General features: G+C 37.8%; 1 protein-coding gene across 1 annotated transcript in view; it reads right to left on the reverse strand.

Annotated features, from left to right (window-relative positions):
* Positions 1 to 193: 193 nt before the first annotated feature.
* The window catches only part of fgd4a (FYVE, RhoGEF and PH domain containing 4a), an 82,429-nt gene continuing 67,868 nt past the window's right edge, over positions 194 to 14,754 (reverse strand). The window contains exons 10-18 of the mRNA XM_042495951.1: positions 6,202 to 6,260; positions 5,967 to 6,113; positions 5,446 to 5,618; positions 5,087 to 5,117; positions 4,916 to 4,996; positions 4,703 to 4,828; positions 3,185 to 3,322; positions 2,905 to 3,045; positions 194 to 2,805 (exon numbers count right to left, since the gene is read on the reverse strand). Of these exons, the coding sequence (XP_042351885.1) occupies positions 2,542 to 2,805; positions 2,905 to 3,045; positions 3,185 to 3,322; positions 4,703 to 4,828; positions 4,916 to 4,996; positions 5,087 to 5,117; positions 5,446 to 5,618; positions 5,967 to 6,113; positions 6,202 to 6,260 (1,160 nt within the window). The 3' untranslated portion in view covers positions 194 to 2,541. The remainder of the gene's footprint in view (positions 2,806 to 2,904; positions 3,046 to 3,184; positions 3,323 to 4,702; positions 4,829 to 4,915; positions 4,997 to 5,086; positions 5,118 to 5,445; positions 5,619 to 5,966; positions 6,114 to 6,201; positions 6,261 to 14,754) is intronic.

Here is a 14,754-nt window from a genome sequence, read left to right on the forward strand (position 1 = left end):
AAGTTTTAGTTAAATTGTAATAAGATATAAAGCAAACACGACTTAAAGCCAATGGTTATATTTGCTCACCTTTTTAAAGGCTGTCTGTTTCCTATTTTTTTTTAAGTAACACCAAACTTTCAGATTTTACAGGCTATGATAACACACAGGGCAAGTCATTCAAGCAGCAGTGTAACATTACAAACAAGCTAGATCGTATTTAATCTCTTTTTATTTTCCTTGAAGGTGCACTTTATGCGACTGTAAAGTGCGTAGATTCTCAAACCTTTGGGGAGGGGGATTAGAGACATAAAAATCTGGATATACATTCAGATCTTACAGACAGGGAAGTTTTGTGCTCTTCTCTTTATTTGAGTACTGAGGAGGGGAAAGAGTTCTGGGGGATAAGACTGCGGTGAGCACCAGCATCGAGCACAGGGAATAACGCTGCAAACACATTCATGTGAATACACACACTCCGTCCTGCGCTGGGAATGGCTGCTGTCACACTGAAGAACCGAAGGTGACACGTTTGATGAGTTAGTGGAAAAACATCTCTCAGAAAAATAAAAAGATCTACCTACTGCGCTTCTGAGTTGACAGTCAGGGAACAAATTTGTGCTACTTTTAACAGATCATGCTTTTCATACTCTATAAATTACTTTAAATAATAAAATTAATTACAGCATTAAAAACACATTTACATTTCTCGCACCAGCTTACTATATTTGTGATTGTTTTGCATCTAAATAGAAAACCTGAAGATCCCCGTTCATCTTTCTGCACATGAATTAAGGTCCATGACAAGCATTTACCATTCATCCTCAGTTTTACACATGAATTACCATCATCCAGGTTAGAATACACATGATTGCAGTACGGCATTTTAAAATAAACGGCACTGTCTGGGCTACAGGGTTGGGCAAAGTATGACAATACATATTGTGAGACCACGGAGACCTTGTGACCTTGTTATGTTGTTTCTGCTGAAGTCGCTTGACATTTAAAGGGGCACTCCACAGATTAAATACATCATATTACTTTACTTGTCATCAGTGGTGGAATACAGCTAAATGCATTTACTCAAGTATTGTATTTAAGCACAAATTTGACGTACTTTTACTTGAGTATTTAAATCTCATGCCACTTTTTTCTTCTACTGTACTTCAAAGGTGCGTTTTTGTAGTTTTTACTCCACTATTATTTAGTAACTGTAGTTTCTAGAGTTGTTGCTTTCCTTTTTACTGTGTTAATTTATTAAATTGAAGTGAATTTTTTCACATTGAGTTGGTTTACTATTTATACTTAAATACCTTTCCCTGATTGTACTTACATGCTTTTACGTAAGTAACATTTTCAATGCAGAACTTTTACTAGTTTGACTATTTTTACAGTGTGGTGGTAGTACTTTTACTTAAGTTAAGGGCCTGAATACTTCCTCCCCAACTTGTCATGGACAGATGTGAAAACTTTTGTGGCTCAGCAGGGAGCTTTGTTATGACATCATTAGGTTATCTTGAGTTTGAGTGCAAGACTTCAAATCTGGCAGAAAACTTGGTATTTCACAGGCAGTGAAGGCCCAACTTATGTCATTATTGAGCTGCATTAGGAATTGTAGGAGTGTTTTTTAAGCTGCTTCAATTTTGACCAGTTTTCTTGAAAATGGATCACAATATGAATTGCCATACGATGGAAAAACCTTAAGGGACTATTCATTTCTTCTATGGTCAGCTGCCTAGACTAATTTGCAAATCAAACCAGGTTTAAATTAGAACTGGTTTGATTTAATACAAAACCACTATAGGACAGGTGCAAAGCAGACATATCAGCCAACATGCATCCAGACTTTGATTAGACAGTTGATACATTTTCACTGAAGGATGAGAGAGGGAGATGAGACCATCGATATCTAACCACATGATGATTTTCCCAGTTGTGGATCAAGCAAATAAAAGGACAAAATACTGTAAATATTTTATAGCGTACTTAGATGTTTTCTATGTTATCAAAACAAAGTGTGGGATTGATTTCTGTACATAAAAACATAATTCCTTTTTTTTTGATAAGAAGAAAAAAAAACATTTATACTGTACATGTACACAGACTCGAGTTTCAGCACCAGACTTCAGTTTGCACCGTCCTTTGCTTTGATTCACATCCTGTACAGGGCGCTGTGTACGTCTGTCCACTGGCTCAAGAGGAGCTGACGTAGTTTAAAATTCTATGAAGAGTTTTTGTGCTGTCCTTCATAGTGGCTGTTTGAGGAAGTCAATCAATCCCGAGGCCCCTCTGCTCTCGTAGTGATTCCACCCGACATGTCCTTTAGTAATCCAGCACAGCTCCAACAGAAAATCAAAAGTCCTCCTGTGAGAAAATCCACAAAGAAACAGGAGAGTGGCAATAAAAGGCAGCTTATCCAGCACTGATTTTTCCACTTTGTCTTTAAGGTTTGAGGACAGCATGGAGGGTGTGCATTTTATATTTTGTGCGTGCAGTATACACCTGCACTTCCTGTCTTGTCTTGAGCAATCCAACAGCAGCTTGCTTGTCGAAAAAACGCCTTTATGAGCTATCGGTACCCACTTCTTGTGTGTTGTTGTTGTCCATCGTGTTGGCGTCGTTGGTTTGAGGGCATTCTGGCATCTCTCCCACTACTGCCACTCGAATCACTTTGAGCCAGCGCTGTTTAAGCTCCTCGGATTCAGCAGCAAAGTTGTGGATGGACTTGGACTGAGAGAGGCGAAAGCTGGCCGGAGGGTCTGTGGGCCGGGCGCTGTCGTCCACGCAGTATCCCAGGAGGGGTATAGTACACTGGGCCTTTACATCCTGAGGGGAACAATCAGGGACAGAGAGAGAATGTCGTCTGCATGGGTGGATTTTTTAAAGCATACCAGTAATAAGTGCTTCATTTACTTGGTATTTTACCTGCGGAGCTCCGTAGAGATAGAGCACCAGGCACTCCTTCTCGGGGATGACGCACCACACCTTCTGCCAGGGTTTGTTCTTCTCACAGTACTGCAGGAAGCCACACATGATGCTGCTGCCGCTGAACTGAGCCGCCTCGATCTGCACAGGGAGGATGACCGCAAGTTAGCACAAGATCACTGAAGCACGTCTGCCTATCGATGTCAATTAACTTCTTATTTAGAAAACCCTTATGGGGATCCCTCATGTATTTATGAAAGCATCAAAGTATCCTCTTCACCTCCAGGATGCCCTTCTTCCTGCCCTCGGTTATCCTTTCTCCAGTCAGGATGGAGAAGCAGTCTCTGCAGACTTTGTTCACTTTGTTGCCGTCATATTCAAGCGCCACCTTGTTGTCTGAACACTTCCAGCACACCACCTGTAAGAAAGAAGAAGAGGCGATCTTCGTCACTCTCACAGAGCCAAATATTCAGCTATTTGGGTATTTGTTAATCGGGTAGGTATTTGGTTTTCAATTTAGGTATTATGCTATTTTTTATTTTATTTTCTATTTATTTATTCTTTCTCTCTCTCTCTCAGGGGTCAGTGTTCCATCCCCTTCATCCTCCCTCATCTGTGAGGCGCTTGGTTTCTCCCCACCTGACTGTGAAGCCGTGAAGCGCATTCTCTCTGACGGTAAAGCTCTGCCGCGCAAGGTATAAGTAGGCACAGTGTTTGTCCCCTGAGACCAAAGCTCAGATTATTTGCTGTTGATCAATGCCGAAGCTCTGCAGCTCAGAAAATGGTATTTGGGACAGCCTTACCACTCTTTAAAAAAAAAGTATTTTTGAGCATCACTGAATTTAAGCTACAGTTTTATTGAATTATTCAGGCCTTTTTGGAGGTACTTTGCATTTGATTGCTAGCAGACAGTTAAAAGGGGAGAAAGAAAATGGCAGGAGAGAGGGACGGAATAATTTACAATAAATGTCACTTGCTAGAATCAAATTGGTAATGTTTCTATTACAAATTTAGCATTTTTGGACTCTAAAAAAATACATATTTTTATGAGGACAGTGGCACTCTAACATTGAAGAGTGCTCAAACTTCCTTACTGAAAGCTCACATATTATCCATAATTGTTCCATTGTACTGGGAACTGTAAAAATGACAGTGAAAAATAGCAGGGCACTCACAGGTCTTAATATTACGCTGATGAAGGTTTTGTAACTGACAAGCACTCATTTTTGCCAATGCAAAATAAGAAAATGTATTTATGAGAGTGTTCTTACTGTACAAGTAAAATCTTGCACTAAAATCCAAAAGTTTATGTTAAAAATTGGGGAGAGGGTTATTAGAAAGTCTGACTTTGTTTTCAATGTGTTGGCTTATTATTAAGGATATTGCTATATTTCTTGTTTTTTGGGTTTCAAGTCTCTGGTATTTCCTTCCTTTGCTGCTTTTCCTTCATTTACCCAGCTACATACCGGCCCTGCATCAGCGTCTTCAGTCCTCCCCTGCTCCTCAGTTTCTCTCAGCCAATCAGCTCCCTGCCTGTTCAGCCTCACCTGAGCTTCTACACCCTTGTTCTCCACCTGCATCCTCTCATCACTCTGGTTTGTATTTAAGTCCCTGTTTTCAGTTCAGTCTTTGTTGAATCCTTTATTTGTTTGATGTTCAGCATCAGAAAATTCAACATCTTCTCATGTTCAATCTGCATCTCTTGAGCTCTGAATGTGTACTAAACCACCTCCATGGATACTCTCACACATTATTGTACATGCATTATGCATGACATAACAGCATCGAGATTACTTACATAGCCGCAGGCTCTGCAGTGGTGTCTCCGCCGCGTCAGAGCATTAAAAGGCTCTTTACACTTCATACACATCGTCACTTCATTGTCGCGGATCCAGCGAGGGGCGCGTTTCCCCAGCTCTGCATTCTAGAGCAAAATAAAAACAGACTCAGTGAAACAGCTCAGACGCTGTCGACTGTTAAACTGTGTGTACAGCTTTGATGTGACACTGACCGACACTTGCTCCACATCTTTCAGTGCGTTCTTGAATGACTCGTTTTTCTGTTGGAAGATCTCAATAGTCTTCTGGAAAGCCTGAGGGAGAAAAACATTGTGTGACTTTTTACCCTAAAACACATATAATCATGTAAAGGAATAAAGTTATTGTGACTGTACTAAATGTACCTTAATCCAGTCAGCCTTGTCCTGCTCCGAGCTGAGAAAAAATGACAGAATAAGCATTGAAACGTACATGTATGTAAAGCCAGAACTTAATGTGACTGTCTTTCTGTTCCACTTTTAAACCAAGTGAAACCAACATAGCAGTTTAGCTGTGGCCACAGAGTATTTAGAGATATACGAGATTTAAATGTGGAGCTTAAGTGAGCTAATTTATATATATATGCGTAAAATTATACAGTATAAGGTACAAATTACATACAATTATATACTCGTGTGTGAGGCTTGGCTGTTTTTGCACATTTTTACAGTGAGCAAAAAGGACATTTTAAAAGGAAAAAAACGTACTTCAACATAAAACATACCTGGCTTGTAGCTCCAGCATCCTCTCCTTCCCCGACACCTGGAAGGTATGAGGGTAGTCCTCATTGGTCGTTTCCAGAACCTTCATGCCGTCAATGCCGATCCGCGTCCTCACCGTGTACTTTGTCCCCCCCAGACTGAATTTGGGCACGCAGTACAACAGCATGTTGTTAAACTGCCAGAAAAAAAGAAGCAGAAGTTTGTGTTAAGTATGGATCAGTGCTATTTTAGTTTCTGGCATTATTTTCTTCCAAAATGGGGATGTCCCAAATTTTGCAGGTGAATTACACAAATGGGACATATTCAGCCAGAAACTAAAAAGAAATAGCTCGAACTTAATCACATCATCTGGCAATATCAGTAATTAAGAGAGGTGTGTTCATGTGCCCCCAATGTACTCTCCTGCCGAGGTGCTCCTGGCTCGGACTCACTTTGACCCGTGCAGACAGTCTCACCTCAGCATGTTTCTCTGCAGCATCCCCTCATTAGATAAGATGTGTTTGTGCTCAACAGTTTCTCTCACCAGGAAGAGGTATCGCTCCATGGCTGACGTGTTCCTGGCTGCCAGCTTCAAAATATGGCCCTCCTTGATGAACTCGTTAGAGGGGTTCACAATGTCCTCCTCCTCACCCAGCATCTCGTATATCTCCATCAGTTTCTTTAGATTCTCCTAAATAGAGTATTTGGCATTTTATACGGCATTGTGTCCAGGAGATTCTGTCTCATGAGAAAATGGTTTAAAAATTTCTTGTACTTACAGATTTTCGTATGGCGCTGTTGGAATGAGTAGCTGCTGTGGCGATAATTTCTAAGGATTCTGGAACAGAGAGAGAAGAGTTGAGTTACATGAATGAGGTAAAATATGAGAGAATACCTCGTGTGTGAATTTAAGATATCTGAACATACTTTGTTTTTTGGATGATTTCTGATGACAAACCATACTATGACTGTTTTTTTCATTATTTTTTATTACAAACTATCATGATTTTTGGCAATAGGCTATACTATGACATGTTTTAATGATTTTTGACGACATACTTTGACGATAATTCAAGATTTTGGATGATATACTGTACTAAAACGATTTATCTTGATTTTGGATGACATACTATACTATGACTGTTTTTCATATTTTTGACGACGGACTATATTATGACCTTTTTCATGACGTTTGATGGCATGCATTACCACTGTTTTTGAAAGCGGGGGCTGCGGCCTGATCCAAAAACGGTCAGAAACATCATGAAATAGCATGACGAAAAAATTACAGGAAATACAATACTATAGTATGGCGAAAAATGTCAAAATATGACATGTCCAATAAACAACTGAAAACCACTTAGTATAGCATATCAAGGTGCGTAATAGTATAGACTCCTGAAAAAACATCAAATAAAATAGCATGACAAGAAAATGACAGAAAAGGCTAGATGGCAAAAAATGTCACAATGTGTCATGTCCAAAACACAGCTGAAAACCACTTAGCATAGCATGTAGAGGCATGTTATAGTATACGGTGTTCAAAATACATCCAAAAACGGCCCCAAAATTACCCCAAAACGGCCCAAAAACCCACAAAAAACCACGTTGAAAAAATGACCAAAAAAGCAAGGCTAGTATGGAAAATGTAACAATTTGACCTGTCCAAAAAACGGCTGAAAACCACTTAGTATAGCATGTAGAGGGATGTTATAGTATGCACTGTTGATAAAAACACCCCAAATTGACTCAAAAACCATAAAGTAGCATGTTGAAAAAATGACCCAAAAGCAAGGCTATAGTATGGCGATAATGTCAAAAATTGATATGTCCAAAAAATAGCTGAAAACTACGTAGTATAGCATAAAGAGGCATGTTATAGTATGCTGTGTTGAAAAAGCATCCTGAAACAGACCAAAAACCCATAAAATAGCATGTTGCAAAAATGACTAAAACAGCAAGGCTATAGTATGGCAAAAATGTCAAAATTTGACCCGTCCAAAAAACTGCTGAAAACCACTTGGTATAGCATGTAGATGGTTGTTATGGTATACAGTGTTGAAAAAACATCCCGAATTGGCCCCAAAACCCATGAAATAGCATGTTGAAAACATGACCAAAAAAGCAAGGCTATAGTATGGCGAAAATGTCAAAATTTGACCCGTCCAGTAAAAAGCTGAAAACCACTTAGAACAGCATGTAGAGGGATGTTATAGTAAACACTGTTGATAAAATCATCCCGAATTGGCCCAAAAACCATAAAGTAGCATGTTGAAAAAATGACCAAAAAAGCAAGGCTATAGTATGGCAAAAATGTCAATATTTGAAATGTCCAAAAAACAGCTGAAAACCACTAAGAACAGCATGTAGAGGGATGTTATAGTGTGCAGTGTTGAGAAAGCATCCTGAAACAGACCAAAAAACCAAATAATAGCATGTTGAAAAATTTACCAAAAAAGTAAGGCTATAGTATGGCGAAAAAGTCAAAATTAGACATTTCTAAAAAACAGCTGAAAACCACTTAGAACAGCATGTGGAGGGATGTTATAGTATACACTGTTGATAAAAACATCCCGAATTGGCCCAAAAACCATAAAATAGCATGTTGAAAAAATGACCAAAAAAGCAAGGCTATAGTATGGCAAAAATGTCAAAATTTGACATGTCCAAAAAACTGCATAAAACAACTTAATATAGCATTCAGAAGGATATTATAGGATACAGTGTTGATAAAAACATCCCGAATTGGCCCAAAAAACATAAAATAGCATGTTGAAAAACTGACCCAAAAAGCAAGGCTATAGTATGGCGAAAATGTCAAAAATTGACATGTCCAAAAAATAGCTGAAAACTTCTTAGTATAGCACATACAGGCATGTTATAGTATACACTGTTGATAAAAACACCCCAAATTGGCCCAAAAACCATAAAGTAGCATGTTGAAAAAATGACCAAAAAAGCAAGGCTATAGTATGGCGAAAATGTCAAAAATTGACATTTCCAAAAAACAGCTGAAAACCACTTATTATAACAGCATGTAGAGGGATGTTATAGTATACACACTGTTGATAAAAAACACCCTGAATTGGCCCAAAAACCATAAAATAGCATGTTGAAAAATGACCCAAAAAAGCAAGGCTATAGTATGGCAAAAATGTCAAAAATTTGACATGTCCAAAAAATGCAGCTGAAACACTTAATATATAGCATGTAGAGGCATGTTATAGTATACAGTGTTGAAAAAACATCCCAAATTGGCCAAAAACCCATAAAATAGCATGTTGAAAAAATGACCAAAAACAGCAAGGCTATAGTATGGCAAAAATGTCAAAATTGACATGTCCAAAAAATAGCTGAAAACCACTTAGTATAGCATGTAGAGGCATGTTGTAGTATACAGTGTTGAAAAAACATCCCGAATTGGCCCAAAAAACCATAAATAGCATGTTGAAAAAATGACCAAAAAAGCAAGGCTATAGTATGGCGAAAATGTCAAAATTTGACATGTCCAAAAAAAGCTGAAAACCACTTAGTAACAGCATTTAGAGGGATGTTATAGTATACACTGTTGATAAAAACATCCCGAAACAGGCCCAAAAAACCAAATAAAATAGCATGTTGAAAAAATGACCAAAAAAGCAAGGCTATAGTATGGCGAAAAAGTCAAAATTAGACATTTCCAAAAAACAGCTGAAAACCACTTAGTATAGCATTTAGAGGGATGCTATAGTAAACATGTTGTGTAAAAACATCCCGAAACAGCCCAAAAACCCATAAAATAGCATGTTGAAAAAATGACCAAAAAAGCAAGGCTATAGTATGGCGAAAATGTCAAAAATTAGACATTTCCAAAAAACAGCTGAAAACCACTTAGTATAGCATTTAGAGGCATGTTATAGTATACAGTGTTGAAAAAAACATCCCGAATTGGCCCCAAAACCATAAAATAGCATGTTGAAAAAATGACCAAAAAAGCAAGGCTATAGTATGGCGAAAATGTCAAAATTGACATTTCCAAAAAACAGCTGAAAACCACTTAGAACAGCATGTAGGGCATGTTATAGATACAGTTGATAAAAAGCATCCCGAAACCCCAAAAACCATAAAATAGCATGTTGAAAAAATGACCAAAAAAGCAAGGCTATAGTATGGCAAAAATGTCAAAATTTGACATGTCCAAAAAATAGCTGAAAACCTTAGTATAGCACATACAGCATGTTAAAGGGACGTATATACACTGTTGATAAAACCACCCCGAATTGGCCCAAAAACCATAAAGTAGCATGTTGAAAAAAACTGACCAAAAAAGCAAGGCTATAGTATGGCGAAAATGTCAAAATTTGACATTCCAAAAATCAGCTGAAAACCACTTAGAACAGCATGTAGAGGGACGTTATAGTATACACTGTTGATAAAAACACCCCGAATTGGCCCAAAAACCATAAAATAAGCATGTTGAAAAAATGACCAAAAAAGCAAGGCTATAGTATGGCAAAAATGTCAAAATTTGAAATTCCAAAAAACAGCTGAAAACCACTTAGAACAGCATGTAGAGAGGGATGTTATAGCATACACTGTTGATAAAAACACCCCGATTTGGCCCAAAAAACCGTAAAATAGCATGTTGAAAAAATGACCAAAAAAGCAAGGCTATAGTATGGCGAAAATGTCAAAATATGACCCGTCCAAAAAAACAGCTGAAAACCACTTAGAATAGCATGTGGAGGGATGTTATAGTATACACTGTTGAAAAAACATCCCGAATTGGCCCAAAAACCATAAAATAGCATGTTGAAAAACTGACCAAAAAAGCAAGGCTATAGTATGGCAAAAATGTCAAAATTTGAAACGTCCAAAAAACAGCTAAAAACCACTTAGAACAGCATGTAGAGGATGTTATAGTATACACTGTTGATAAAAACACCCCGATTTGGCACAAAAAACCGTAAAATAGCATGTTGAAAAAATGACCAAAAAGCAAGGCTATAGTACGGTCAAAATGTAAAAATTTGACCTGTCCGAAAAAAAGCGAAAAGCACTCAGTATAGCATGTAGGCATGTTTTAGTATACAGTGTGAAAAGACATCCAGAATTGGCCCAAACCCCCATGAAATAGCATGTCAAAAAAATGACCAAAAAGCAAGACTATAGTATGGCGAAAAATGTTAAAGTATGACATGTCCAAAAAACAGCTGAAACCCACATAGTAATGCGTTCTTTTGTCAGGAAATTGAGAAGAGCCAGAGCCATCATATATGCACCGTTTTACAGAGGCACCATTGAGAGCATCCTGACCAGCTGCATCACTGTGTGGTAGGGCGCCTGCACCGCGTCCTGCAGCAAGACCCTCCAGCGCATAGTGAGAGCAGCTGAGAAGATTGTCGGTCTCTCTGTCCACTCTCTTCAGGACATTTATAGCACCCTCCTCACCCACAAAGCCCTCTGTATTGTGGGTGATCCCACTCACCGGGGCTCACAGCTTCTTCATTCTGCTGCCATTGGGGAGGAGACTGCGGAGCTTTGGGCCAGGACCACCAGACTCAAGGACTGTTTCTTCCACCACGCTCTCAGGAAGCTGAACTCTCTCCCTGCTCTACCCCCTCTCCTCCATTTGCCCTCTGGACACGAAATCTCTGGACCTTGACTCCCCCAGCTGCCAATTCAAAAAACTGAACTCGGTCGTCCCCAGAAAAACTGTTCCACTGAATTCAGGGGCTACACCAGTCACTTAATGCAGCACTGGACTACTCTCCCTTGCACTGAAGAACACTGTAACACTTGATCACTTCAAGCAGAACACTTGAAAACTTGAAAACTTTAACCTCGTATGTGCCTTAGTTGTTAGTTGTTATTAATGTTTATTTCCGTTGTAAATATTTCTTATGTCGCATGCCCTTTCTGCTTTTTGTTTTTTTTTAGACTTGAAAGATGTTTGCATTTCTTTAAGACCAACAGTGCAGCTAGTGAAATACAATTTCAATCCTCTGTATGTGCTGTACATATGGCAGAATTGACAATAAAGCAGACTTTGACTTTGACTTTTAGCATGTCAAGACACATTATAGTACACAATCTTGTAAAAAACATAAAACAATGGCTAGAAACCCATATAAAACATGCATGAAAAAAAATTACAGAAAAGGCAATACTATAGTATGGCAAAAAATGTCAAAATATGACGTCCAAAAAACAGCTGAAAGCCACTTAGTTAAGCATGTAGAGGCATGTTATAGAATAAAGTGTTGGAATAACATCCAGAAACAGCCCAAAAACCCATCAAATGGAATGTTGAAAAAATGACAGAAAAAATGACCAAAAAAGCAAGGCTATAGTATGGCAAAAATGGAAAAATATGACATGTCCAAAAAACAGCTGAAGACTACTAAGTGTAGCATGTAGAAGCATGTTATAGTATATACAGTTTGGGAAAAAATCCAAAAATGGCCCCAAATCCCTAAAAATAGCACCCAAAAACCCATAAGAAAAACCTGTTAAATAAATGACCAAAAAAGCAAGGCTATAGTATGGCGAAAATGTCAGAATTAGACATTTCCAAAAAACAGCTGAAACTCCTTAGTATAGCATTTAGAGGCATGTTATAGTATGCAGTGTTGAAAAAAACATCCTGAAACAGACCAAAAACCCATAAAAAAATAGCATGTTGAAAAAATGACCAAAAAAGCAAGGCTATAGTATGGCGAAAATGTCAAAAATTAGATATTTCAAAAAATAGCTGAAAACCACTTAGAACAGCATGTAGAGGGATGTTATAGCATACACTGTTGATAAAAACACCCCGATTTGGCCCAAAAAACGTAAAATAGCATGTTGAAAAAATGACCAAAAAGCAAGGCTATAGTATGGCAAAAATGTCAAAAATTGACATGTTCAAAAAACAGCTGAAAACTACTTACTACAGCATGGAGAGGGATGTTATAGTATACACTGTTGATGAAAAACACCCATCCCAAATTGGCCCAAAAAAACCATAAAGTAGCATGTTGAAAAACTGACCCAAAAAGCAAGGCTATAGTATGGCAAAAATGTCAAAAATCGACATTTCCAAAAAACGGCTGAAAACCACTTAGTATAGCATATAGAGGCATGTTATAGTATGCAGTGTTGAAAAAGCATCCTGAAACAGACCAAAAAGCCATAAAATAGCATGATGAAAAAAAATGACCGAAAAAGCAAGGCTATAGTATGGCAAAAATGTCAAAATTTGAAACGTCCAAAAAACAGCTGAAAAAACCACTTAGAACAGCCTGTAGAGGGATGTTATAGTATACACTGTTGATAAAAACACCCCAAATTCGCCCCAAAACCATAAAGTAGCATGTTGAAAAACTGACCAAAGAAGCAAGGCTATAGTATGGCGAAAATGTCAAAATTAGACATTTCCAAAAAACAGCTGAAAACCACTTAGAACAGCCTGTAGAGGGATGTTATAGTATGCAGTGTTGAAAAAGCATCCTGAAACAGACCAAAAACCCATAAAATAGCATGTTGAAAAAAATGACCAAAAAAGCAAGGCTATAGTATGCGAAAATGTCAAAATTTGACCCGTCCAAAAAACAGCTGAAAACCACTTAGAACAGCATGTAGAGGGATGTTATAGTATACACTGTTGATAAAAACACCCCGAATTGGCCCAAAAACCGTAAAAAGCATGTTGAAAAAAATGACCAAATAGCAAGGCTATAGTATGGCCAAAATGTCAAAATTTGACCCGTCCAAAAAACAGCTGAAAACCACTTAGAACAGCATATACAGGCATGTTATAGTATACACTGTTGATAAAAAACACCCCAAATTGGCCCAAAAAAACCATAAAGTAGCATGTTAAAAAACTGACCAAAAAAGCAAGGCTATAGTATGCGAAAATGTCAAAATATGACCCATCCAAAAAACAGCTGAAAACCACTTAGAAGCCTGTAGAGGGATGTTATAGTATGCAGTGTTGAAAAAGCATCCTGAAACAGACCAAAAACCCATAAAATAGCATGTTGAAAAAATGACCAAAAAAGCAAGGCTATAGTATGGCGAAAATGTCAAAAATTGACATGTCCAAAAAACAGCTGAAAACCACTTAGAACAGCATGTAGAGGGATGTTATAGTATACAGTGTTAATAAAAAAACATCCCAAATTGGCCCCAAAACCCATAAAATAACATGTTAAAAAACTGACCAAAAAAGCAAGGCTATAGTATGGCGAAAATGTCAAAAATTAGACATTCCAAAAAACAGCTGAAAACCACTTAGAATAGCATGTAGAGGGACATGTTATAGTATACACTGTTGATAAAAACACCCCAAATTGGCCCAAAAACCATAAAGTAGCATGTTGAAAAAATGCCCAAAAAAGCAAGGCTATAGTATGGCGAAAATGTCAAAAATTAGGCATTTCCAAAAAACAGCTGAAAACCACTTAGAACAGCATGTAGAGGGATGTTATAGTATACACTGTTGATAAAAACATCCCAAATTGGCCCCAAAACCTTTAAAATAACATGTTAAAAAAACTGACCCAAAAAGCAAGGCTATAGTATGGCAAAAATGTCAAAAATTGACATTTCCAAAAAACAGCTGAAAACCACTTAGAACAGCCTGTAGAGGGATGTTATAGTATACACTGTTGATAAAAACACCCCAAATTGGCCCAAAAACCATAAAATAGCATGTTGAAAAAATGACCCAAAAAAGCAAGGCTATAGTATGGCGAAAATGTCAAAATTAGACCCGTCCAAAAAACAGCTGAAAACCACTTAGAACAGCATGTAGAGGGATGTTATAGTATGCAGTGTTGAAAAAGCATCCTGAAACAGACCAAAAACCCATAAAATAGCATGTTGAAAAAATGACCAAAAAAGCAAGGCTATATAGTATGGCGAAAATGTCAAAAATTGACATGTCCAAAAAACAGCTGAAAACCACTTAGAACAGCATGTAGAGGGATGTTATGGTATACAGTGTTAATAAAAACATCCCAAATTGGCCCCAAAACCCATAAAATAACATGTTAAAAAAACTGACCCAAAAAGCAAGGCTATAGTATGGCGAAAATGTCACAATTAGACATTTCCAAAAAACAGCTGAAAACCACTTAGAACAGCCTGTAGAGGGATGTTATAGTATACACTGTTGATAAAAACACCCCGAATTGGCCCAAAAACCGTAAAATAACATGTTGAAAAAATGAACAAATAGCAAGGCTATAGTATGGCCAAAATGTCAAAATTTGACCATGTCCAAAAAACTGCTGAAAACCACTTAGTATAGCATATACAGGCATGTTATAGTATATACACTGTTGATAAAAAACACCCCAAAT

This window comes from Plectropomus leopardus, chromosome 11 (assembly GCF_008729295.1).
Source record: "Plectropomus leopardus isolate mb chromosome 11, YSFRI_Pleo_2.0, whole genome shotgun sequence".
In the NCBI taxonomy this organism is placed as follows: Eukaryota; Metazoa; Chordata; class Actinopteri; order Perciformes; family Serranidae; genus Plectropomus; species Plectropomus leopardus.